This window comes from Bos mutus, chromosome 23 (genome assembly GCF_027580195.1).
Source record: "Bos mutus isolate GX-2022 chromosome 23, NWIPB_WYAK_1.1, whole genome shotgun sequence".
In the NCBI taxonomy this organism is placed as follows: Eukaryota; Metazoa; Chordata; class Mammalia; order Artiodactyla; family Bovidae; genus Bos; species Bos mutus.
Window position 1 is genome coordinate 24,016,636 of NC_091639.1, and position 27,109 is coordinate 24,043,744.

A 27,109-nucleotide genomic window follows, 5' to 3' on the forward strand; every position below is an offset into this window, starting at 1 on the left:
CATATAAGCTAACAAAGGTATTATTTTCTCCAGTTCTCTAAATAGTATATTTACAAAGCTAGAAATGAAGACAACTAAAGTATGCAAGTATTCCTTGTAGGTTGTTTTCAACACAGGATATTTGAGATTTAAAAGAAAACTTACCAACAGGTTTTGAAGTGACAGCTGAAATAGGAAAAAAAAAAAAAAAAGGGCATTTATTATCTTTTAGAAGACTACTTTTCCTTAATATTGTTCTGAAAGCAACCTATAGAATGCAAAGTTTGCATGAATTATTTAAGTTTAATTTTTACTAAAGCACATGTATTTATTTTTTTTTAATTTACTTACTTTTTTGGCTGTGTTGGGAACTTCATTGTGTCACGCAGGTGCTTTCATTGTGGTGCACGGGTTCAGTAGTTGCAGCATGCAAGCTCTCTAGTTGTGGTGAGTGGGTTCAGCAGTTGTGGTATGTGGGCTTAGTTGCCCTGAGGCATGTGGGAGCTTAGTTCCCCAACTAGGGATTGAACCTGCGTCCCCTGTATTGCAGGCAAATTCCTAAATCCTGGACCACCAGAGACATCACCACACGTACTTATTTGAAAAGCCAAATTATTGAAGTTAAAACCACCAGTTCTCTTACTCATCCATTCTTATCTGTTATTTTCTTTTACTTATGTTAGATAGGTAGAATAGGGAAAAGGAGTCCAAAATGGCGGTGGCTTAAAGACAAGGAAGGGAAAAGCCCACGAAAATAGAACTAAAGAAGGTCCGAGGACCAGAGTGAGGACCTCAGGTAAAACAAACAACACTCCTGGCTGGCCCAATTACATAGGACAGGCCCAGGGAGAGAAAAACATATAAATAGAGGAGCCAAAGCTAGCGCTCTCTCTCTCTCTGTCCCGCTCTGGGGCGCTCTTCTCCTCGTGTCTTTGGATAGTGCCCTCACGCCTCGAAGATGGATTTTCCTGCTATCTTCTAAATAAAATAGAGCTGTAACACTGAGCTGTAACACTGATATGTCTAAGAGCCATAACATGGTCCATTCGAGACCTGAAAGCTATAACATGGTCTATCCAAGACTTGAGAGCTGTGACACGCCGAGAGGGCTTTAATGTCCGTCACTCCAAATCTTTATTGTGACGAGACAAAGAACCGAGGAACATACACTCGCGTGACAGTTTTGTTTCAGATTTTCATCTGCTTATTTCTTTTGTTATTTCTAGACATCATAGTTTTGCCTTAAATTCTTTTTATGTTATTTAATGTGTTTCCAGGAGTGCATGGAGGAAAATATAGTTTTTCAAGTGTTCATTTTCAACCTAAAGTACTCCAGTATTACACTTATAATAATGGGATTTAAACTGTTACGACAGTCATCACTCTATAATTAAAATATTTTTCTACTCATCAGATACCAAAGTGTACTAGCAATAAGAGATAGATGAGGAGCTTACTGGTTTGTCCTGAGGTAGTCCCTACAGAAACAAACACAAACAGACATATAAGCTAACAAAGGTATTATTTTCTCTGGAGAAAATGTTTACAAAGCTAGAAATGAAGACAACTAAAGTATGCAAGTATTCCTTGTAGGTTGTTTTCAACACAGGATATTTGAGATTTAAAAGAAAACTTACCAACAGGTTTTGAAGTGACAGCTGAAATAGGAAAAAAAAAAAAAAAAAGGGCATTTATTATCTCTTAGAAGACTACTTTTCCTTAATATTGTTCTGAAAGCAACCTACAGAATGCAAAGTTTGCATGAATTATTTGTATAATTTTTATTAAAGCACATGTATTTATTTTTTTAAATTTACTTATTTGGCTGTGTTGGGAGCTTCATTGTGTCATGCAGGCGCTTTAATTGTGGTGCACGGGTTCAGTAGTTGCAGCATGCAAGCTCTCTAGTTGTGGTGAGTGGGTTCAGCAGTTGTGGTATGTGGGCTTAGTTGCCCTGAGGCATGTGGGAGCTTAGTTCCCCAACTAGGGATTGAACTTGTGTTCCCTATATGCAGGCAAATTCCTAAACCCTGGACCACCAGAGCATAACCACACATACTTATTTGAAAAGCCAAATTATTGAAGTTAAAACTACCAGTTCTCTTACTCATCCAGTCTTACCTGTTATTTTCTTTTACTTACATACTTTTATGAGGGAGGACTTTAGAACTAATATTTAGTTGTGGAATAATTGTATGATATTTCATAATTTTTCTATTTTGGGTAATGAAAATTTTTAAAGAAGGAAGACTTCTGAACTTATTCTGAAACCAGTATCACCCTGATACCAAGACTAGGCAAAGTGATACAAATAAGAAAATTACAGCTCAGTATCACCTGATGAAATAGATGCAAAAATCCTCAATAAAATATTCAGCAATGTCAACTTATTGACATGTTTGAAAGCCACAACTGAAATAGGAAGACAAATAAAAGTATAGGTATTTGTTCATTAGAAGGTGACTACTTTTACTTTGGATCTTCCCTGGTGGCTCAGTGGTAGAGAATATGCTGACCAATGCAGGAGACTCAGGAGATATGGGTTTGATTTCTGGGTCAGGAAGATCCCCTGGAGAAGGAAATGGCAACCCCCTCCACTATTTTTGCCTAGGAAAGTCCCATGGACAGAGGAGACTGGTGGGCTACAGTCTATGGGGATGTAAAAGAGTCTGACACAACTGAGCAACTAAACAACAACTTTTACTTTATATCTTTCCAAAATTATGCACTGGAATTCAAAATTTACCTTAATTTATTAATTTTATATATCAAAGTACCTGTATGTATTTTAAAAGTCAAATTGTTTTATAAAATTAATATGCCAGGCCTCTTACCAATCAAATCTTACTCCTTGTTTCTTCTTTCATTTTCACTATGTTAAGGAGGTTTGGCTATTGAGTGATATTCAATACTAGAGTATATACAAGATATTATATGATTTTTACAATTTGAACAAAGTACACTAGCTTCCTTTTGTGGAAATCAAGGTTTTACCTCTTTTTCTACCCTCTCTCTTGCTCTTTCTCCAACAAAGTCATGTCACATTAAAAAGAAAATCAATATGTTAGCAATACCATGATCATAAAACAATCTTTGTAGTTGAGCCATGTGTCAGTTTTCTTGTGCAAACTTTTCTTTGACCTGCAGTTAGTTTCTGCAATCTTTCCTGTTTTCTTAAAATGTTTTACAGGTTTGTGGTTTTTATAATTTGCTTAGCCATTTTTGGGAAGATCCCCTGGAGAAGGAAATGGCGATCCACTCCAGTATTCTTTCCTGGAAAACCCCATGGATGGAGGAGCCTGGTAGGCTACAGTCCATGTGGTCGCAAAGAGTCGGACATGTCTAAGTGACTTCACTTTCACTTTCACTTTAGCCATTTTAGCAAGCTTCAGGAGGGTAGAGAAGAAAGTGCCCAGCTTTTGATTTGTATAATATTGTCTCTGATACTGGTCATGGGTAGTTTTACAATCAGAAATGGTAATACATGGAAAGCTCAAATCCTCACAGTTAGCAGACCAGATCACCCACAGCTTAGAAACACAAACAGAGGGTACTAATAGCTTCTAGGGTTTTTCCTAGAATACAAATAATAACATTAGTGTAACTTGTCTGAGATAAGATTATATTTTTATTCTCTGATCTATTCTAGAGAGGTTTTTAATATGTAAATTATAATGGCTTGAGGGTGAAAAGTTTCATTTGGGAGACTAAAGCATGCAGGGAAGATTGAAAATGGACTTACTAATGGATTAATGGATTCTGGTATCTCAACTGAGACACACACAAAATAAACAAATGCAAATTGTTCAGTTCAGTTTTCAGTTCAGTCACTCAGTTGTGTCCGACTCTTTGCGACCCCATGAATCACAGCACGCCAGGCCTCCCTGTCCATCACCAACTCCCGGAGTTCACTCAGACTCACGTGCATCGAGTCAGTGATGCCATCCAGCCATCTCATCCTCTGTCGCCCTCTTCTCCTCCTGCCCCCAATCCCTCCAAGCATCAGAGTCTTTTCCAATGAGTCAACTCTTCGCATGAGGTGGCCAAAGTACTGGAGTTTCAGCTTTAGCATCAGTCCTTCCAAAGAAATCCCAGGGCTGATCTCCTTCAGAATGGACTGGTTGGATCTCCTTGCAGTCCAAAGGACTCTCAAGAGTCTTCTCCAACACCACAGTTCAAAAGCATCAATTCTTCGGCGCACAGCTTTCTTCACAGTCCAACTCTTACATCCATATATGACCACTGGAAAAACCATAGCCTTGACTAGACGGACCTTTATTGGCAAAGTAATGTCTCTGCTTTTCAATATGCTATCTAGGTTGGTCATAACTTTTCTTATGTCTTCATAAGAAAGTCTTTTAATTGCATGGCTGCAGTCACCATCTGCAGTGATTTTGGAGCCCCCAAAAAATAAAGTCTGACACTGTTTCCACTGTTTCCCCATCTATTTCCCATGAAATGATGGGACCAGATGCCATGATCTTCATTTTCTGAATGTTGGGCTTTAAGCCAACTTTTTCACTCTCCTCTTTCACTTTTATCAAGAGGCTCTTTAGTTCCTCTTCACTTTCTGCCCTAAGGGTGGTGTCATCTGCATATCTGAGGTTATTGATATTTCTCCTGGCAATCTTGATTCCAGCTTGTGCTTCCTTCAGCCCAGCATTTCTCATGATGTACTCTGCATATAAGTTAAATAAGCAGGGTGACAATATACAGCCTTGACGTACTCCTTTTCCTATTTGGAACCAGTCTGTTGTTCCATGTCCAGTTCTGACTATTGCTTCCTGACCTGCATACAAACTGTTACTTGACCCTAAAAAATAGACTAGTTTTCTCCAATAGGATATCATGATGAAGGGAATGCAATATTGTCACAATCAGATGGTATTATTAAAATGTAATTGTAATAAAATAGATTAAAAAAATTAAAAAGTCAGTTGTATTTTTTAAAATTTAAATTTATTTATTTTAATTGGAGGCTAATTACTTTACAATATTGTATTGGTTTTGCCATACATCAACATGAACCCACCACGGGTGTATAAATGTTCCCCATCCTGAACCCCCCTCCCACCTCCCTCCCCGTACCATCCCTCTGGGTCATCCCAGTGCACCAGCCCCAAGCATCTTGTATCCTGCATCAAACCTGGACTGGCGATTCGTTTCATATATGATATTATACATGTTTCAACGCCATTCTCCCAAATCATCCCACCCTCTCCCTCTCCCACAGAGTCCATAAGACTGTTCTATACATCTGTGTCTCTTTTACTGTCTCGCATACAGGGTTATTGTTACCATCTTTCTAAATTCCATATATATGTGTTAGTATACTGTATTGGTGTTTTTCCTTCTGGCTTACTTCACTCTGTATAATAGGCTCCAGTTTCATCCACCTCATTAGAACTGATTCAAATGTATTCTTTTTAATGGCTGAGTAACACTCCATTGTGTATATGTACCACAGCTTTCTTATCCATTCATCTGCTGATGGACATCTAGGTTGCTTCCATGTGCTGGCTATTATTTAATCATATTTTTTTCTTTTCTGTATTTCTGACGCTCTGATATCTGAGACCTTGCTGCCCCTTCCAGGCCTAGCCAATTCCTTGATACCTTAAAATAACTCTCTTGCCAGCATAACTTTAATATGCAAACTAACAAATCCAGAACCTATACCCCAAAACCACTTCCTTTATTGGGCTCTTGTATTCTTAGCCACTGTTTCCCTGCCTTAATTTCCCTGGAACCAGGTATCAGACAATTAGGTGCAACTGCTATACCCAGGAGCTTGCTGAAATTCTTCAAATTAGCCATTCCTAGAACTGTTTAGCTTGTTTACTGTCCTGCTCATTTCCAGGAAAGCTGTAATAAAACCTCTTGCCTGGACCGCCCTTCCCCTACTGTATTCCCTTTACTCCCTCTATCTTCTTCCAGACCCTCATGATTCCCCATGTGGCCTTGCCTAATATGGTATGTCCTGTCCTCTGGGGACCTGTGAGTTACAAACCATGTTTTCACTGTAGTCGTCTACTTATCTATTGGCCTTATCACACATAAATAATAATAAACCCTACAGATTAAAACACCAACTTTGTATGCTTATATTGGTTCCTTACACCAACCATTTGAAATCAGATTTGCTCTTTCAAATAAGCATAGGCTTCTTTTGTTGGAAATAACTTTCTGAAAGTGTGATTTCTTTACTTGTTTTATACAGTATTTACTGACTTTCTACTAAGATGAGACCTTCCTGTTCATTTACTCAGTACCTCAGTTCCTTTACCTTTCTGTGGTATTTAGAATTGCCCTAGTCACCCCTTGTTAAATGCCCTCCCTTTGAGTGAAGGAAGAACCTTTGACTTGCTTCCAGCTTAGAAACATGGCCAAAGCCATAGTATAGTCACTCCCATGATCATGTTGCATTATTTAAGACTCTGTTAGCAGATAAAATTGAGAGATTCTGCTGCTGGGCTTTGAAGAAGTAAGCTACCTAGTTGTGAGACTACCTGTGTGAGGGCAGTGGGGCAAAAAACATCAGGGTTTCTGGGATTTGAGTGTCCCCAGGTGACATCCAGTAAGACATAAGGGACCTTAGAGAAGATATATAAGATATCACAAAATCATCTAACAAGCACAAAATATTAGTCATACATGGATGGGGGAGAGAATGGTTCAAAAGTATTAAAAGATTTTAAAGGGAATAAAAACAAATTTTTTGAAGGAAGCATAGAAATGCAGGAAAGAATCAAGAAAAAATTAAATATGTGGGCTGCTACTGCTAAGTCACTTCAGTTATGTCTGACTCTGTGCGACCCCATAGATGGCAGCCCACCAGGCTCCCCCATCCCTGGGATTCTCCAGGCAAGAACACTGGAGTGGGATGCCATTTTCTTCTCTAATGCATGAAAGTGAAAAGTGAAAGTGAAGTTGCTCAGTCGTGTCCGACCCTCAGCGACCCTATGGACTGCAGCCTTCCAGGCTCTTCTGTACATGGGATTTTCCAGGCAAGGGTACTGGAGTAGGATGCCATTGCCTTCTCCAAAATATGTGGGCAAACATAAGTAAACATATATTGCAGTTAATTTTTACATTCTTTTATGCTTTCTTAACATGTTTTATAAGTTTGTGACTTTTGTTATTTTCCTGTCATTTTTGTGAATCTCAGGAGGGAAGAGAAGTACCCCTTTTCAATTTATTTCATAAGGACTCTGATACTCTCTACATAGAATTTTTTACAGTCAGAAATAGTGACATATATAAAGTTCAAAACCCTTGCAGTTAGCAGACCAAATCACCATAGATTAGACACAGAAGAAAGAAACTTACTGGGTTGTTGTGAGATATGTCCTATAAAAGGAAAAAACCCACAGATAAACATGTAAGCTAGCTTAAAGATAACATGACTATTTTCTCTAATTCTACAAAAGATAAATTAATAAAGCTAGGAATAATGATGACCAGAGAATGCAAAAGTCACATAAACGGTTATGAAAACACATAAGGTTTGAGCTTCAAAAGGGAAACAGGTTTTGAAGTCACAATTGTAACAGAAAGAAAATTGTAGGGTTTGATTGCCATTTGAAGGAGATTACTTTTAAAAAACAGCTTTTTAAAATCAATCTATAGAATGCAAAGTTTATATGACCAATTTTTCTTATATCAAAGTACATCTTTATTTTAAAAATAAAATTGTTTTACATAGGTAAAAATATCAGTTTTGTTACTCATTCCTTTTCATCTCTAGTTTTTCTTTTACTCTTTTGGGGGGCTAGCTATATTTGGTCATAGAATTCCTAAATAATATTTCATGGTTTTTCAAATTTGGAAGATGTAGATTGGTTTTCTACTATGCAGAGGGCTTTATCTTTTTTTTTTTTTTTAAAGGGATTTTTTTTTTTACTTTCTCTTTCTGATATTTTATTGGTTTTATAAATACAAGAGTTTTCTGTATATTAAACTTGTATTATGCAACTTCACTGGAGTCACTTATTAGTTCTAGTAGTTTTTGGGTGGAGACTCTAGAGTTCTCTACGTAGATTATCATGTCAGCTGCACAGTGACAGTTCTACCATCTTCCTTTCCAGTTTTGGTACTTTCAATTTTTTTCTTGTCTGATTGCTGAAGCTAAGACTTCCAATGCTGTGTTAAATAGAAGTGGTTAGAGTGGGCATCCTTATCTTGTCTTTGAATTTAATGGGAAAACTTTCAACTTTTCTCCATTGAGTATGATATTTGCTGTGTTTCTCATAAATGGCCTTTATCATGTTTAGATATGTTCCCTCTATAACAATTCTGATGAAAGGTTTTTAAAATTGTGAATGAATGTCGAATTTTGTCAAGTATTTTTTTCTGTGTCTATTAGGATGATTATGTAGTTTTTGTCTTTCCTTTTGTTAATGTGCATCACATTGATTTGTGAATGTTGAACCATCCTTGTGACCTTGGAATAAATTCAGGTTGATCATGGTTATTTATCCTTTTTATATTTTGTTGAATTTCATTTGCTAATATTTTATTGAAGATTTTTTTGTTCTATATTCATCAAAGATTTTGGCCTGTAATTTTCTTTTTTTGTAGCGTCTTTGATTTTGGTATCAGGTTAATGGTGGCCTCATAAAAGAGTGACTTTGGACGTGTCCCCTCCTCTTCAATTATTTGGAATAGTTTGGGAAGGATAGGTATAAGATCTTCTTTATATGTTTAAAAGAATTCTCCAGTGAAGCTATCTGGTCCTAAACTTCAGTTTGCAGGGAGTTTAAAAAATAACAGATTCTATTTCACTTCTAACAATCGGCGTGTTCAAACTGTTTGTTTTTCTTGACTTGGTCTTGGCAGGCTGTGTGTTTCTAGAAATTTGTCCATTTTTCTCTAGGTTGTCCAATCTGTTGGCTATAAATGTTCATAAAATACTTTTATGATTTTTTGGTATCTCTATTTTATTGGTTATTATTTCTTCTCTTTCATTCCTTATTTTATTTGGGTCCTCTCATGTTGAGCCTAGCTAAAGGCTATCAATTTTGTGTATCTTAAAAAAACAGTTCTTTGTTCAATGGATCTTTTCAATTTTTTTTTTTTTAACTCTCCATTTTATTTATTTCTTTTCTGATCTATTATATCCTTCCTTCTGCTGACTTTGGGTTTTGTTTGTTCCTTCTTAAATTCCTTCAGGTGGTAGTGTAGGTTGTTTATTTGAGATTTTTCTTATTTCTCAAGGAAGTACTGTAATGTCATAAACTTCCCTCTTAGAACTGCTTTTGCTGCTTTTGGAGTGTTGTTAGAACAATTAGTTTTAAGTTGTCAGATGATCCCTGGATCTCCATTTCTTTGTGACAGTAACTGGAGGTTTACTGCACTCCATTTGATGGAGTCATGTTTCCCTAGTTCTTCATGATCCTTTGTGTAGGTGCCTGAATATTTAGAGAAGTTATCTCTTCCAGACTTTGTGGACCTACTTTGGTAATGGAAGACTTTCACCTACAGGTAGGATTATGCTGGAGCTTGGTCTAGTGGTCTAGCACTTTAGGTCCAGTGGTGCTAGGCACCATGTGTAGAAGCACATGGTGATACTGGGTCGGGGGGGTATAATATCTCTTTGCCTTAGGCCACCAGTGTCCACAGCATCAACAACTGGTTGCTGTCGGGGGGTGTTTGCAGTGGGTACATGGGTTGTTGTCCTTAGTGGCACCTCCATATCTAACAGTGAGGGACCAGAACTGGTAGTGGTGGTGGCTGGAACCAGTGCTGTGCACATCCTGACACCATTTGGCTGTAGAGACCAACTGCAGGTGCCTGTGTTGTGGTATACACTGGTTGCAGACATACAGGTAGTAACGGAGGCCAGGGCAGTTAGCAAGGACTAGGAACAATTGTGGGCACAATAGCAGCTGTGGGGGCCCTGGGTGTCAATGTGCTCTCCCATGGCTACATAGAGTCCTCCTGGGTGTATGCATGTGATGGAGGCCAGAGACTTGTGTTTGGTTGACACTATGTGCTTGCATAGCTAGAGGTGTTATCCCTGAGTGGATGCATGGTGGTGGGGTCAGCTGCAGTGTTCTAGGCTGGTATCTTGCACTTGCAATGCCACAGAGTACTGGGCTAGATGCTATTACGGTTCCCAGACTCTGAATGGTCAGGGCTGGGGGTTGGGGAATGCAGAGGGACTCAGTTGGGTGGCATCAGGGAAGGTGAATATCTGTGGGGCAAAACCTCATGAAACTGCAAGGTTCTGTGGTGGTTGTGCTGACTGATGATTTCTTTAGTGGCAATAGCTCTGGGTTTGTCTATAGAGCAGGATACTATGAACTGTGGTTGCTCCTAATTTGTGGCTACTCTTGGGAACCCTTACCTTTCTTCCTTGTTCCAGTTGTCTCTATGTGACTCTGTTATGCTGGCCTTTGTGGGGTGGAACTGAAGCAAGACTTTATTTATTTTTATTTTATTCCAATTTTATTGAAGTATGATCAGTAAATTAAAATTGTATATATTTAAGGTATACATGGAGTGTGAAGCCAAGTGGGCCTTAGGAAGCATCACTACCAACAAAGCTAGTGGAGTTGATGGAATTCCAGCTGAGCTATTTCAAATCCTAAAAGATGCTACTGCTAATGTGCTGCACTCAATATGCCAGCAAATTTGGAAAACAGCAGTGGCCACAGGACTGGAAAAGGTCAGTTTTCATTCCAATCCCGAAGAAAGCAATGCCAAAGAATGTTCAAACTACCACACAATTGCACTCATCTTACACGCTAGCAAAGTAATGCTCAAAATTCTCCAAGATAGGCTTCAACAGTACGTGAACCATGAACTTCCAGATGTTCAAGCTGGTTTTAGAAAAGGCAGAGGGACAAGAGATCAAATTATCAAAATCTGCTGGATCATTGAAAAATCAAGAGAGTTCCAGAAAAACATCTATTTCTGCTTTATCGACTATGCAAAAGCCTTTGACTGTGTGGATCACAACAAACTGAGGAAAATTCTGAAAGAGATGGGAATACCAGACCACCTGACCTGCCTCTTGAGAAATCTGTATGTAGGTCAGGATGCAACAGTTAGAACTGGACATGGAACAGCAGACAGGTTCCAAATAGGAAAAGGAGTTTGTCAAGGCTGTATATTGTCACTCTACTTATTTAACTTACATGCACAGTACATCATGTGAAATTCCAGGCTGGATGAAGCACAAGCTGGAATCAAGATTGCCAGGTGAAATATCAATAACCTCAGATACACAGATTACACCACCCTTATGGCAGAAAGCAGAGAAGAACTGAAGAGCCTCTTGATGAAAGTGAAAGAGGAGAGTGAAAAAATTGGCTTAAAGCTCAACATTAAAAAAGCTAAGATCATGGCATCCAGTCCCATCACTTCATGGCAAATAGATTGGGAAACAATGGAAATAGTGACGGACTTTATTTTCTTGGGCCCCCAAATCATGGCAGATGGTGACTGCAGCCATGAAATTAAAAGATGCTTGCTCCTTGGAAGAAAGCTATGATCAACCTAGTGAAGTTGCTCAGTCGTGTCTGACTCTTTGTGACCCCATGAACTGTAGCCTATCAGGCTCCTCCGTCCATGGGAGTTTCCAGGCAAGAGTGCTGGAGTGGCTTGCCATTTCCTTCTCCAGGGGATCTTCCCAACCCAGGAATCGAACCAGGGTCTCCCGCATTGCAGGCAGACGCTTAACCGTCTGAGCCACCAGGGAACCAGCCTAGACAGCATATTAAAAAGCAGAAACATTACTTTGCCATCAAAGGTCCATCTAGTCAAAGCTATGGTTTTTCTAGTAGTCATGTATGGATGTGAGAGTTGGACTGTAAATAAAGCTGAGCACCAAAGAATTGATGCTTTTGAACTGTGGTGTTGGAGAAGACTCTTGAGAGTCCCTTGGACTTTAAGGAGATCTGACTGGTCCATCCTAAAGGAAATTAGTCCTGAATATCCATTGGAAGGACTGATGTTGAAGCTGGAACTCCAATATTTTGGCCACATGATGCAAAGAACTGACTTGTTTTGAAAAGACCCTGATGCTGTCCAAGATCGAAGGTGGAAGAAGGGGACAACAGAGGATGAGATAGTTGGATGGCATCACCAACTCGATGGCCATGAGTTTGAGCAAGCTTTGGGAGTTGATGATGGACAGGGAAGCCGGGTATGCTGCAGTCCATGGGGTCGCAAAGAATCAGACACGACTGAGCGACTGAACTGAACTGAAGATATATATATATATAGGCATTTTCTTTGAGTAGTCTGTTTTTTTCCCACAAAATTTTCTCTAAGGTTCTACCTGGTAAGCAAGTATATACCTGGTTGCCACTGTACTAAGAACTATGTAGAATGATGTGTTGTGTTTATTACTTGGAAATTTTTGTGTTTATTATGTAGTCTCTTATTTAATTGCCTGATAGCAGTACTACTTCTGATCTCAACTGTGTATTGTGTTCGGAAGTTTCAACCTTCTCTTTCAACCTCTCTATTCATTGACCTCTAAAGTGCAGTGTTTGCCTGGCTGTGAGGAGTGAAGAGGGTATTCGAGGTTCTGATAAAGATTTCTAAGTAGTCATCTTGCTTTGGTCTCACGCTTCACATCTGCCATCAGTTCTTGAGCCTCTCTGGAGTTCTCCATTTGAATTGATATTTTTCTTGCCTTTCTCCATGGTTTAGGTGCAGGCTTCTTCTGTCTGCTAAGTTAGTCATCTGCTTTTGAAAAACTTCTCAACACTTAAAAATTGTTCTCATTTCCTTTTGTCCTTTTCTTTGTATTTTGTGTGTATGCTTTTTCCATTTCTTTATTTTCACTCCAATGAGATTTTAGAAGGGAGTTTAGATAAATGTCTTGTAAAATAGAACTCACCCTCCCTGCCCACTCTGAACTCATTTGGAGGTTCATATTTAAACATAATGGACATGGAACTAGTAATAGCCACAGGGGTGAAAATTCTTCCACACACCATTCACACAGTCAGTTACAAATAAGAAACAAACAACAAAGAAACTTACTTCTGGGTTCTGATTTCTCTTCTGAAATATAAACACAAATAAACATATAAATATCATTTGCTTAAGGGAAGGAGAGTCTAGTTTTATTTAGTATTATTTTGTTGTGTGGTATGTAAGATAAAAAATATTAGTAATTAGATCAAAAAATTTTAAATAATTAATAAACTTAAGTTCATCAGAATTAAGGAACAGTAGAGGAACTTGCTGAAGATTCTGAATTTTTCATAGAATAGAAACAAATATAGGACTGTTGTTTCCTTCATAGAAGGAGCTCAATGTCATGTTTTCCTCTAATAGTCTTTTGGGTGAATTCATTTTAAAGTTAGACTATTTTGGGACTCTAAGTCATCTCTATCTGTTGTTCCTGGTCAAAGTAACTATTTTTGATCAGTGTTCTGTCAAAAGGTTTTTTAATTTGTTTATGATTTTAATTAAGAAAAAGCTTCTTTACATTTTTAGTGAGGAACATCAGAAAAATCAATCTATAGTTTTGCAACCATTCTGTTTTCCATTTCATCTCTTTTCACCTCAGGAACTATTGAGATTTCTTTAAATTTGCTGAGAAATAAAGTAACTTCTATTTTTGATCAGATAGTTCTGTCACAAAGGTATCAAAGCTTTTTAATTTGTTTATGTTTTTAATTAAGAACAAAGCTTCTATTTACATTTTTAGTGAGGAACATCAGAAAAATCAATCTATAGTTTTGCATCAGGAAAGTTAGCTTCAGTAGAATTAATCAGTTTGTGCATCCCCTGATGTGATTTAAGAACAGAGTAATCTGATGGTTTTAAGATTTCTTGAGTTTTTTAGATCGAAGACAATAACATCCATAAATATTTTTATGTATCTTTGATTGAAACTTTTGATTTTAGGTAAAAGCATTAGAACATGCAAATCCTATTGTATCCACATTTACATCATTATTCTTACTTTTCTCCTGTTTGTTAGGCAGCCTACATCAGAACAGCTCAACCACATACAGATGGTAGGAAAATAGATTTTGTTAACTACTCTACTTAAGTAATTTTTTCCACTGTTAGTAAGCTAGTGGCAAGGTGACTTACTAGGGAAAGCTGACTTACTAGGGCAAGGGAAAGAGGGAATGATATACAGAAACATGAAGATTTTGGTAATATCCATAGTTATTATCTTCTGTCCCTATCAATCATGGATTAAAAAAAAAACAACTGGAGATGTTAAATAAAGAATTGCTAATAGTTTTTGCATGTTTTCCCCATCTGTCTAAAATACCTACCAAAATAAATAAATGAATGTGGTTTGTCTTGGGTAAGACGTTATGTTTCTTTTTTTCTTGCCTTTGTTTTTTTTCAAACTCAGAACTGGGATTTGAATTCAGCCTCTGAGATGTTTAAACACTGCACTGTGTTGTGTTTCCACTTCTGTTTTCTTCTCTCTGTTCTAATTTTGCTTCTCATGCCTGCCTACTCACACCACCACCATCTTTCTACCCAGACTGAATATTTGTTCTTAAAAAGGCAGTATAAGTAATCCTGAGAGAGAGTTTTAATATGGTCATTGTTCCTTAGGCATGATACTTGCTTAGTGCTAAAGGGACTCTTAGTGCTAAGGGACTTCATGTGCTAAGAGCTCCAGTGAGCTCTTTTCTATTGCTCTTCAAAAATGTTTAGCAAGTATTTACTGTATTCGAGAATAAAAGATATTGATATTTGGTGATGTGAATACATTGTGATTCCCTGTCCTTACCTTTGAGTCTGCTGCTTCTATAGTGATCTTCAGGGACAAAGAGTAGGAACACCACCTTCCTATGATAGAGCTGAGGTATTAGTAATAGTGGTGAGGACTTTTCTGTCCTTGAGATCTGGGGAAAATGTTAAGATTTACTGGTTCTTTGAGGGTGCTTAGCATGTGAAAACTGTGAAGCCCGTTGGGAAAGGCTGTTCCTTTATGCTCATTTGTTTTCCTAGGAGAGTATCCTTGACTCTGCCTGTCTTGCTGGGCCAGATTGCTCTCAGTTCTTATAGTTAGGAAAGATCTGGTTAGGGAGAAACACAGATGCAAGGATCCTTCCTTCCTGTGTCACAGTAAGGAAGAATTTTCCACTTTATACACAGACAGGTGAACAGGCACTGCCATGACTTTAATAGCATAGTGATTGTCAATAGAAATCTTAAGAGTTTGATAGTTAATCTGATGGTTTAGGGGAGATTAGCCTGAACAATCAAAGAAGGATCTTTCACTCAAAAACCAGAGGGAGGAAAACCAAACTGAATATCTAAAGCATGTCATCTTGTGAAGTAGAGCAAATAAAAATCTCAGGTAAGAACAGTAAGAAAAAAATTTAAAGGACTCCAGATCAAGCTAACAAAGATATTTGAATTTAGCTCGGACTTGGTGATGACTTTTTTGTTCAACATGCCAAAGGCACAATTCGTGAAAAAAATAATTTATAAGCTGGACTTCATTAAAATAAAAAATTTCTGTGAATGATGTCTGTTGACCTGGAGTGATATATGTGACATTATTAGGTGAAGAAATCAAGTTGCAGAAGGCATATGTTTGATTTCTTTTGCATATATGTTTATATGAGCATGGATTAAGATATGGAGAGATTCATAGGAAGTTACACTAACATTTTGAGTTTTTAATTTTTGGAGAGAAGTTTAATAAATATTTAAATATTTTTGAGACCTGGGTTACAGTGTGTGTAACCTGTAGTGTACTTTGACTTCTCAGTCTTGGATGATGATAGATAAGAATATTCCTTAAACATTAAAGAAATAGGTTTTTATTTTTTCAAAACCTAATTGGAACCTCCCAAGGAGTGAGTAAGGACAGTGGTTGTTTCTTCTACTCTTAACTACTTGAAGAGAGGAGAGAAATGGAATTTAATAAAATATAAAACTGAATAGTCTAACCAGTTTTTCAGTTTATTCTTTTATCCCTTTGGATCTTATTTTAAAATTTTATACTTTCCCCCTTTCAATAGCTCCCTGTATTTACTTCATAGATATGCCAGTTATTACCTGGTGAGAGGTATTTTGGAACAATGGGAAATTGTATTTTTAATGCAATTCTAACCCAGGATATATTTTTTGGGATAGGAGTCACAGTAATTTTACATGACTCATTTATTTCCCAATATCTTTGCATTTCTTATTTAATTTTGTTGTCTCTAAAATCACTTTCCTTTCTTCCTTTCCTTATGTTTGTTTTCTAAATGTAAAATGACTAATGGTAAGGCTTCCACTTATTTTTTTCTTTTCATCTTTATTAAGGTATAACTGACAAATAAAAATTGTATATACTTAAAATGCAGAGTTCCAAGAATAGCAAGGAGAGATAAGAAAGCCTTCCTCAGTGATCAATGCAAAGAAATAGAGGAAAACAAGAGAATGGGAAAGATTAGAGATCTCTTCAAGAAAATTAGAGATACCAAGGGAACATTTCATGAAAAGATGGGCTTGATAAAGGACAGAAATGATATGGACCTAACAGAAGCAGAAGATATTAAGAAGAGGTGTCAAGCATACACAGAAGAACTGTACAAAAAAGATCTTCATGACCCAGATAATCACGATGGTGTGATCACTCACCTAGAGCCAGACATCCTGGGATGTGAAGTCAAGTGGGCCTTAGAAAGCATCACTATGAACAAAGCAGGTGGAGGTGATGGAATTCTAGTTGAGCTATTTCAAATCCTGGAAGATGATGCTGTGAAAGTGCTGCACTCAATATGCCAGCACATTTGGAAAACTCAGCAGTGGCCACAGGACTGGAAAAGGTCAGTTTTCATTCCAATCCCAAAGAAAGGCAATACCAAAGAATGCTCAAACTACCTCACAATTGCACTCATCTCACACACTAGTAAAGTAATGCTCAAAATTCTCCAAGCCAGGCTTCAGCAATATGTGAACCGTGAACTTCCAGATGTTCAAGCTGGTTTTAGAAAAGGCAGAGGAACCAGAGATCAAATTGCCAACATCCGATGGATCATGGAAAAAGCAAGAGAGTTCCAGAAAAACATCTATTTCTGCTTTATTGACTATGCCAAAGCCTTTGACTGTGTGGATCACAATAAACTGGAAAATTCTGAAAGAGATGGGAATACCAGACCACCTTACCTGCCTCTTGAGAAACCTATATACAGGTCAGGAAGGGACAGTTAGAACTGGACATGGAACAACAGACTGGTTCCTAATAGAAAGAAGAGTACATCAAGGCTGTATATTGTCACCCTGCTTATTTAACTTACATGCAGAGTACATCATGAGAAGTGCTGGGCTGGAAGAAGCACAAGGTGGAATGAAGATAGCTGGGAGAAATATCAATAACCTCAGATATGCAGATGACACTACCCTTATGGTGGAAAATGAAGAGGAGCTAAAAGCCTCTTGATGAAAGTGAAAGAGGAGAGTGAAAAAGTTGGCTTAAAGCTCAACATTAAGAAAACTAAGATGATGTCATATGGTCCCATCACTTCACGGGAAATAGATGGGGAAACAGTGTCAGACTTTATTTTTTTGGGGCTCCCAAATCACTGCAGATGGTGACTGCAGCCATGAAATTAAAAGATACTTACTCCTTGGAAGGAAAGTTATGACCAACCTAGACAGCATATTTAAAAGCAGAGATATTGCTTTGCCAACAAAGGTCCATCTAGTCAAGACTATGGTTTTTCCAGTGGTCATGTATGGGTGTGAGAGTTGGACTGTGAAGAAAGTTGAGCGCCGAAGAATTGATGCTTTTGAACTGTGGTGCTGGAGAAGACCCTTGAGAGTCCCTTGGACTGCAAGGAGATCCAACCAGTTCATCCTAAAGGAGATCAGTCCTGGGTGTTCATTGGAAGGACTGATGTTGAGGCTGAAACTCCAATACTTTGGCCACCTCATGTGAAGAGTTGACTCATTGGAAAAGACCCTGATGCTAGGAGGGATTGGGGGCAGGAGGAGAAGGGGATGACAGAGGATGAGATGGCTGGATGGCATCACTGACTCAATGCACATGAGTCTGGGTGAACTCCGGGAGTTGGTGATGGACAGGGAGGCCTGGCAGGCTGTGATTCATGGGGTCGAAAAGAGTCGGACACAACTGAGTGACTGAACTGAACTGAACTGAAAGTGTAATACTTTATTTAATCCTTAGTTTATTGAGATATAATTGACATATAACACTGTGTAAGTTTAAGGTGTATAAAATGTGATATATATGTATGTATTATAGATTTCTATAATAAGTTTAGTTAACATCCATCACCTCACACAGTTACAAATTTTTTTTTTCCTTTTGGTGAGAACTTTTAAAATCTACTCTCTTAGCAACCAACTTGAAGTTTTGATGTATGTTCCTGCTTCATCTTGTGAACCAGGCACTTGACGTTTGTTACCTTACTTGTAAGATAAAATTTACCACCATTGATTTTCTGTTAAGTCCTATATTCCTACCTTTGTATCTAAACTACCTTGAAATTACACATATTCATATTACTAATATTTGCATCATTTTGCTAAACATGGTGCTATTTTGATAGCTCACCCTTTTTCCCTTCCTTTTTTGGAGGTCCTTTAAGATTTTCATGTGTGTTAGTTGCTCGGTCATGTCTGACTCTTTGTGACCCCACTGTAGCCTGCCAGGCTCCTCTGTCCATGGGATTTTCCAGGCAAGAATACTGGAGTAGGTTGTCATTTCCTTCTCCAGAGGATCTTCCCAACCCAGGAATTGAACCTGGGTCTCCCACATAGCAGGCAGACTCGTTACCATCTGAGCCACCAGGGAAGATTTTCATATCTGTATCTTAAAGGGAGAATTAACAATTGTTTTTAACTAGTCTGTTTTTTGGTGGTCTTTAGAGAATGTTCCATTTTCATAGTTGGAGTTTCCTATTGTATGACTTACTTGCTTTCAAAGAAACCTCTCCTGGGGATAAAAATGTTTGACTGCAAGCTAGAAATTTTGGAGAAGATACAGGGAGGTTTCTATGAATTCATCTCTTCTGAATCCTTGGTTCAGAGGGATATACTCTTCAGTATGGAGTCAGCTGAGCTGATTGCTAAAGTCTGTCTGTTTTTTTTTTTAGTAGTTGCCTTGGCAGGGTCCCTGCTTCTTAGCGAAATCCTAGAGAAACTGCACTTGTCAGAGCCTCCTAAATCCTCTAGCTATGCTATGCTGTCACTTCAGTCATGTCCGACTCTGTGCGACCCCATAGATGGCAGCCCACCAGGCTCCCCCGTCCCTGGGATTCTCCAGGCAAGAACACTGGAGTGGGTTGCCATTTCCTTCTCCAATGCATGAAAGTGAAAAGTGAAAGTGAAGTCGCTCAGTCGTGTCTGACTCTTAGCGACCCCATGGACTGCAGCCTACCAGGCTCCTCCGTCCATGGGATTTTCCAGGCAAGAGTACTGGAGTGGGGTGCCATTGCCTTCTCCGAAATCCTCTAGTTAACTACCAACAAAGGTCTGTATACTTAAGGCTATGTTTTTTCCAGTAGTCATGTATGACTTGGACTATAAAGAAAGCTGAGCACTGAAAAATTGAAGCTTTTGAACTGTGGTGTTGGAGAAGACTCTTGAGAGTCTGTTGGACTGCAGGGAGATCAAACCAGTCAATCCTAAAGGAAATCAACCCTGAGTATTCATTGGAAGAACTGATGCTGAAGCTGAAACTCCAGTACTTTGGCCACCTGATGTGAAGAGCTGACTCATTTGAAAAGACCCTGATGCTGGGAAAGATTGAAGGCAGGAGGAGAAGGGGTTGACTGAGGATGAGATGATTGGATGTCATCACCAGCTCAATGGACATGAGTTTGAGCAAGCTCCGGGAAATTGTAAAGGACAGAGAAGCCTGGCATGCTGCAGTCAGTACAGTTGCAGAGCTGGACATGACTGAGCAACTGAACAACAACAAAACTACCAGTTGAACCCAGAGAGCTATAGAAAAATGACGTAAGGATCATGAAAACCTAAATATTTTAAACTATATTAAAAGGCTTCTGGTTACATTTTTCCTGATTAGCATAATATATGCAAGAGATATCAACCAAGATTCATAAAAAAATCTTTAAATGTGTATATTCCAGAGACATATATTTGTGTGTGCTAAGTTACATTATACAAATTTCATGTTCAATATTTATTCTCCTCCTCCACTCCATTTTTTTCCCAATGCAGTCTTGCTAATAAATCCATGTAGTTTATCAAAGGACTTAAGGAGTTTTGAGACTCCTGAAATTAACTTAGGATTCTACACCAGGTGCGGGGCTCTGAGCACACGGGAGAGGTCCACACAGTGGTCTGACTTGTGGAGCTTCTCCTGTCAGCTTGTGGTTGAATAGCATGAGCCATTTATGTAATGTTTTATACTTTGGGGAGGTACTAAAGTATGGTTTCTTTTTCTTTGTTTTTGGTTAAACCTCTTTAAAAAATCCTAGCATATTAGATTAGTTTGAAAAACTTTCTTGGAAGATATCCAGTTAGTCCAAAAGAATTTTGTACTTTGAAATATCAGCTCATATTTAGAAGAAACCATAATCTATTCCAACCACTTAGCTGATTCTTTAGAATCTCCTCTGCAGCATTCCCACCGATTGATCATGCACTCTTTTCTTCTTTGTTTTAAAAACTTATTTTTAATAGGAGGATAATTGTTTTACAATATTGTGTTGGCTTCTTCCATACGACAATGTGAATCAACCATAAGTATACATTAAACTCTTGCTCAGACTCTTTTAGGTATCCTAATTTTCTTTATTGCTTACATAAAAATCCATTACTTTGAATCTTCCATTCATTGGTCTTATTTCCTTGGGGTTATACAAAATATTCTAATCCATGATGAACCTTCATGTATTTGAAAATAATTCCCATTTTCTCCCTGTGTGTCCCTCTCCTACCATCCCAGGTGAGACTGTAGAACTTTCTGCTTACTTGAAATTATTTGAATTCCCTTATCATCATGGGCTTCCCAGGTGACACTAGTGGTAAAGAACCTGCCTGCCAATGCAGGAGATATAAAGAGACGTGGGTTCAATCCATGGGTCAGGAAGATCCCCTGGAAGAGGACACGGCAACCCACTCCAGAATTCTTGCCTGGAGAATCCTATGGACAGAGGAGCCTGGCAGGCTACAGTCCATAGGATCACAAAGAGTCAGACATGACCGAAGCAACTTAGCACACACACATACCATCATAGTCTTTCTCTTCTGAAGGTACTCTACTTGATCCACACCCCATGACAGAACTGAATGTAATTCAGAGTATGGGTTAACTAGCACATCAGACTAAAACTGACTTTATAATAAGGTATATTCTGTAGCTACTTAATTTGTCTCTATATTCTGCCTACTTACATTCCTTCTCCTGGCTATCTCATTTTGTAAAGTACTTTTTACAAGTTTATCAGTCATCTTCAAAACAGCAACGTCAGTGGTATATTTCTGTTCTTATTCTCCTTGGAGTCTCAGCTATCCTTTAATTGTACTTTCTTTTTGAAATTCTCATCTTCCTTAATTATCATAATGTTCATTATATAGATCCTCCTTCTGTCTTCCCATACCTTAATTTTCTTCTTCAACATAGTACAAGTAACAAGGTTAGTTCTTAGACCTGTGCTTTTGCTAGCTCTATACTTTATCCTTTGGGGAGGTCATTTACTCTTAAGGCTTCAACTCTGACCTCTATTGGACTGGCTGCAGACCCCTCAAGTGACAAGTGTTATTGTTTGTCCCCTTAAACTCAATATATCTGTTATTCCCTTTCTGCTCCACAAATTAGCTCCTTGTTTGTTATTGTCTGCCACTGTGTTTCAGTAGTCATGGAGTCATCAATTATTTTGCTTTTCCTTACTCATAGTCAGTCATTATGAAGTAGTGATTCTTTTTGAGAAAATATGTCATATTTATCTCTTCTATTTATTCTCTATCATTTACTACTCCAAATACCCCTTAACTAGTTTTACTACCTATGATGTTTCTCCTCTTCAGTCTATTTAAGCATTGTTCTTTAAATGCAACCTTATTTACTTCTGAGCCACCAGGGAAGATCTGGGTTCGATCCTGGGTCAGGAAGATCCCCTGGAGAAAGGAATGGCAACCCACTCCAGTATTCTTGCCTGGAGAATAACATGGACAGAAGAGCTTTGTGGCCTACAGTCCATGGGGTCGCAAAGAGTCAGACACAACTGAGCGACTAACACTTTCTAACATGACTAACACTTTATTTGCTTCACTGTCCTTCTCAAGGGAGAAGGCAATGTCACCCCACTCCAGTACTCTTGCCTGGAAAATCCCATGGATGGAGGAGCCTGGTAGGCTGCAGTCCATGGGGTCGCTAAGAGTCGGACACGACTGAGCGACTTCACTTTCACTTTCCACTTTCATGCATTGGAGAAGGAAATGGCAACCCACTCCAGTACTGTTGCCTGGAGAATCCCATGGACGGAGAAGCCTGGTAGACTGCAGTCCATGGGGTCGCAAAGAGTCGGACACGACTGAAGCGACTTAGTAGTAGTAGTAGTCCTTCTCAAACACTCAAAAGGCTTCTAGTTACCTAATGGATAAAGTATAAATTCCGGGTTTATTTTTAAAATCCCTTCAGAATCTTCTTCTAACCCTCCTTTTCAAAATTATACCACCAAATGCTTATGAGCCTGCTGCAACAATAAAATTTCCTACTTCCCCTGTAACATAACATGGCAGTCTTTAATCCCTTTGGTTTTCTTCTACTTGTTCTACTTCACTCAGCATCTCATCTCTCTTTTGAGATACATCATATACTACTTCTTTCTTCCTCATGAGGGTATCCCCTTCATCTTTCATCCAAAGAGGTTGCTAACTTGTATTATATTGTCCACATAAACTTCATTTTGATGCTTAGAGTTTACTTAAAAAAACTGTCACACATATACATACTATGTCATTGTATATGCTACAAGCTACTTGATTTGTAGGGACTCACATTTTTCTGTACACCCCTTATTGCTAGAACAGTGCCTTGCAAACAGATCCACCAGGAGGAATTGCTGGTTGATTGATTGGTCAGGCTATCACAAAGATAAAATATTTGTCAAAGGAAATTATTTTAATTTTTAAAATAGAAATGTTTTATTTCAGAAAGTATCCAGTCTTTATTGACTGAGTAAATCTGAGTATCAACTTATAACAGAGGTGGAAGTTGAGGTTTGTGACTGAAGAGGTCTAAAACTGTTGAAACTTCCGAATAGCAGAAACTCTGCAGATGTATAGTTTAAAGGCAATCTACTATGATACAGTTAAGTAATAGCTAGGATATGACTTGTATTTGGAGGACAGAAGTCATAATAATCAGTTGTCTTATGGGCCTTTTATTTACCACTGCTCTTCCTTTTTGTTGTACTTCACAAGCAAGGAAAGCTTTACTTGATTTTGCGCCTTTGTGAAGTTTCCACTTTTTTATCCTTGATTGTCAAGTTATTCTTTCCTTGAACTTTGTCCTTTTCTCCATGAACATTGTTTTTTTGGCATCATTTTCTTCTTTATCTTTCCCTGTATCTCTCTTTTCATTGTCTTGCTTTTCTTTGTCTTCTGAACTCTCCTTTTCTTGGGCCGTTTGTCCATTTGATATTCTGGTCTCACTCTTCTCTACTTGGGACCCCTGCCCTATTGGTATTCTGGTTTCACTCTTCTTTACTTGGGACCCCTGCCCTATTGGTATTCTGGTCTCATTCTTCTTTACTTGGGACCCTTGTCCTATTGGTATTCTGGTCTCACTCTTCTTTACTTGGGACCCCTGCCCTATTGGTATTCTGGTCTCATTCTTCTTTACTTGGGACCCCTGTCCTATTGGTATTCTGGTCTCATTCTTCTTTACTTGGGACCCCTGTCCTATTGGTATTCTGGTCTCACTCTTCTTTACTTGGGACCCTTGTCCTATTGGTATTCTGGTCTCACTCTTCTTTACTTGGGACCCCTGTCCTTTTAGTATTCTGGTCTCATTCTTCTTTACTTGGGACCCCTGCCCTATTGGTATTCTGGTCTCATTCTTCTTTACTTGGGACCCTTGTCCTATTGGTATTCTGGTCTCATTCTTCTTTACTTGGGACCCCTGTCCTTTTAGTATTCTGGTCTCACTCTTCTTTACTTGGGACCCTTGTCCTATTGGTATTCTGGTCTCACTCTTCTTTACTTTGGGCCCCTGTCCTTTTGGTATCTTGGCTTCACTTTCTTTTGTTTGGGCATCCTGTCCTTGTGGTATTTCAGCTTTACTTTTCTCTACTTGAGCTTCCTGTCCTTGTGGTACTTCGGCCTCACTCTTTTCTACTTGGGCGTCCTGTCCTTTTGGTATTTTGGATTCACTTTTCTCTACTTGGACTTCCTGTCCTTGTGATGCTTTGGTCTCACTCTTTTCCACTTTGACATCCTGTCCTTTTTGTATTTTGGCTTCACTTTTCTCTGCTTGGGCGTCCTGTCCTTGTGGTATTTCAACTTTACGTTCCTCTACTTGGGCTTCCTGTCCTTGTGGTACTTGGGCCTCACTCTTTTCTACTTGAACATCCTGTCCTTTTGGTATTTTGGCTTCACTTTTCTCTGCTTGGGTGTCCTGTCCTTGTGGTATTTGAAATTTATGTTCCTCTACTTGGGCTTCCTGTCCTTGTGGAACTTGGGCCTCACTCTTTTCTACTTGGGCTTCCTGTCCTTTTGGTATTTTGGCTTCACTTTTCTTTACTTGGGCTTCCTGTCCTTGTGCTGTTGCGGCCTCATTCTTCTCTACTTTGGCTTCCTGTCCTTGCTGTATTTCAGCCTCACTCTTCTCTACCTGGGCTGCTGCTTCTCTTGGCATTTTCATGTCTCTCACTTTTTCTTGGGATTCCTGTCTTTTCATTATCTCAGCATTACTGTCTTTTACCTTGACTTCCATTTCTATCTTACCTTTCTGCAACTCAGCATCTTGGAAATTGCTTAATTCTCTTTTGTGCTCTGCTATCACGACTTCATCAGAATCTGTAAATGAGATTTTTTTCTGTAGTTCTTCCTTGTTTTCTTCTCGGCTACTCTGAAACTTTGTAGTGCTTCCACTTTTTAGAATCTGGGCTTTGGAATCTGATTTTTTTATAAGTTCTCCATCCATGTAACCTGGAAATATAACTGAGCACACAACAAAAGTGCATGATTCAGATATCAAGTATTTTTGTTTTATTCCTACATAAAACTGACAAATGGAGATAACTTGTGGAGATAACTTGAGATTTTCCTCAAGATATAAAATGGTGAAACTCTACACATAAAATTATATAAATATTGATAACTTTCCAGACTTCTTTCAATAAATCAAAAGATTAATGGAAGAAAAGGTAAAATGTTTTCAAAATGAACTGGCATTTGTTCAATATATTGTGTCTAATAAATAATATTTGATAGCTAATGGAGGATGTATTCCAAAAAGAAATAGAAGTTAATTTTAGAAAAATTATAGAAAGCAATGATTGTTTCTTAAAATAGAAAGAAGAAATTCAAAATATGCTTTTCCTATTGAATAAAGCATATCTCATTAATATGCAAAAGTAATGCTAGTGCTGGCTGATAATTATTTAGTGCTTACCATATACCAGGCAGTAGTGTTCTGAGCATTTTGTATGTATTAACTCATTTAATCCTCACAAAAACCATATAGGGTAGATACTATTACTATCCCTATTTTACAGATTAATAAACTAAGGTACAGAATTTTTAAATGAATGTGAATATGGTCATGAAGTTAGTAGGTGGTGGAGCTGGGATTTGAACCTGAGTAGAAGAAGGCGATGGCACCCCACTCCAGTACTCTTGCCTGGAAAATCCCATGGATGGAGGAGCCTGGTAGGCTGCAATCCATGGGGTTGCGAAGAGTCAGACACTACTGAGTGACTTCCCTTTCACTTTTCACTTTCATGCGTTGGAGAAGGAAATGGCAACCCACTCCAGTGTTCTTGCCTGGAGAATCCCAGGGACGGGGCAGCCTGGTGGGCTGCTGTCTATGGGGTTGCACAGAGTTGGACAGGACTGAAGTGACTTAGCAGCAGCAGTCAGACTTCAAAGGTCAGTTTTAACTGATACCCTAGACACCTGCTAACGCATTATGCAAAAATTTCAAGTCCTTTTTTTCATGTACAGGTAAATCAACTCTGTTGTGTCTCAATTTCTGTGTGTTCTATAAACTTGAATTTGTTAGTTTTTGCCTTTTTTTTTTTTTTTTGATGGTTTTATTCCTTGGATTAAGAAAAAACAGTATCTGTAGTACCAAGGAAAATTGTGTAGGTTCTTGCCATGAAGCAGAGGCATGCCTTGCTTTGAGCAAATCCAATATTTAATATTTAATGGCATAGAAAGAATACTGAATTTAAGACTTAAAAACATCCCTGTTACCTGGGTTTATTTGGGTAAATCAGTTAATCCCCAAAGACTTACTTTTTTTCATATTTAGTCTTTTCTGCCCACTTTGTTCAGCTGTTTAAGGATTCTAAACAGTGTTTAAGGAGCATGGCCTTTAGAGACAGACTGGTTTAAATCCGACTCCATACTTGACTAGCTGGGTGATCTTGGGGAAACTTTCTAATCTGTAAAATGAGAACAGGTACTTCACAGAAGTATAAATAGCTACTTCACAGAAGTATAAGGAGTATTAAATATCAATACTATCTAAGTTAAGCAGTCAGTTCAGTGCATCAAACACAGTATGCAGTGAATAAATGTTAACTATTATTACTGCCACATGAGACAGACACATTGTCTGTCTGTGTCTCTGATCTATCAAAACTCTCTGTGATCTATCAAGACATTCTTAGTTCCAACCAAATAATTTAGAGAAATGGTTAATTGCATTACAGAAAGATTTACTGCTTAAAATTTAACCTCAGTTTTTAATATAGGAAGCTCTTTGGTACATTTAGGGTTTGATGTTTGAAAAATTAATATATACAAAACTGAATTCTACTAGTTATAAATAAGTGAGATACTTGAATTAGGTAAGAAGGTAACTCTGAATCAAACTGGATATTGTAATTCAGTGTTTTCTGTTTGGTATTTTAAGACTTTGACACCAAGATAAATATAACATCAAGAACCCTGCAGTAATGCTTTTTGAGCCCTTTTGTATATTTTCTTCCCTAGTACTGCTCAGCAAGATATTAATATGGATATTTTA

General features: G+C 38.2%; 2 protein-coding genes across 2 annotated transcripts in view; both read right to left on the bottom strand.

Annotated features, from left to right (window-relative positions):
• The window catches only part of LOC138984957 (high mobility group nucleosome-binding domain-containing protein 5-like), a 95,338-nt gene extending 72,592 nt beyond the window's left edge, over nucleotides 1-22,746 (bottom strand). The window contains exons 1-4 of the mRNA XM_070360965.1: nucleotides 22,678-22,746; nucleotides 1,617-1,637; nucleotides 1,437-1,457; nucleotides 145-165 (exon numbers count right to left, since the gene is read on the bottom strand). Coding sequence (XP_070217066.1) covers nucleotides 145-165; nucleotides 1,437-1,457; nucleotides 1,617-1,637; nucleotides 22,678-22,746 — 132 coding nt within the window. The remainder of the gene's footprint in view (nucleotides 1-144; nucleotides 166-1,436; nucleotides 1,458-1,616; nucleotides 1,638-22,677) is intronic.
• A 649-nt stretch (nucleotides 22,747-23,395) lies between these two features.
• Nucleotides 23,396-27,109, bottom strand: part of TSBP1 (testis expressed basic protein 1) — a 153,526-nt gene continuing 149,812 nt past the window's right edge. Inside the window, exon 33 of the mRNA XM_070360966.1 lies at nucleotides 23,396-25,074. Coding sequence (XP_070217067.1) covers nucleotides 23,396-25,074 — 1,679 coding nt within the window. The remainder of the gene's footprint in view (nucleotides 25,075-27,109) is intronic.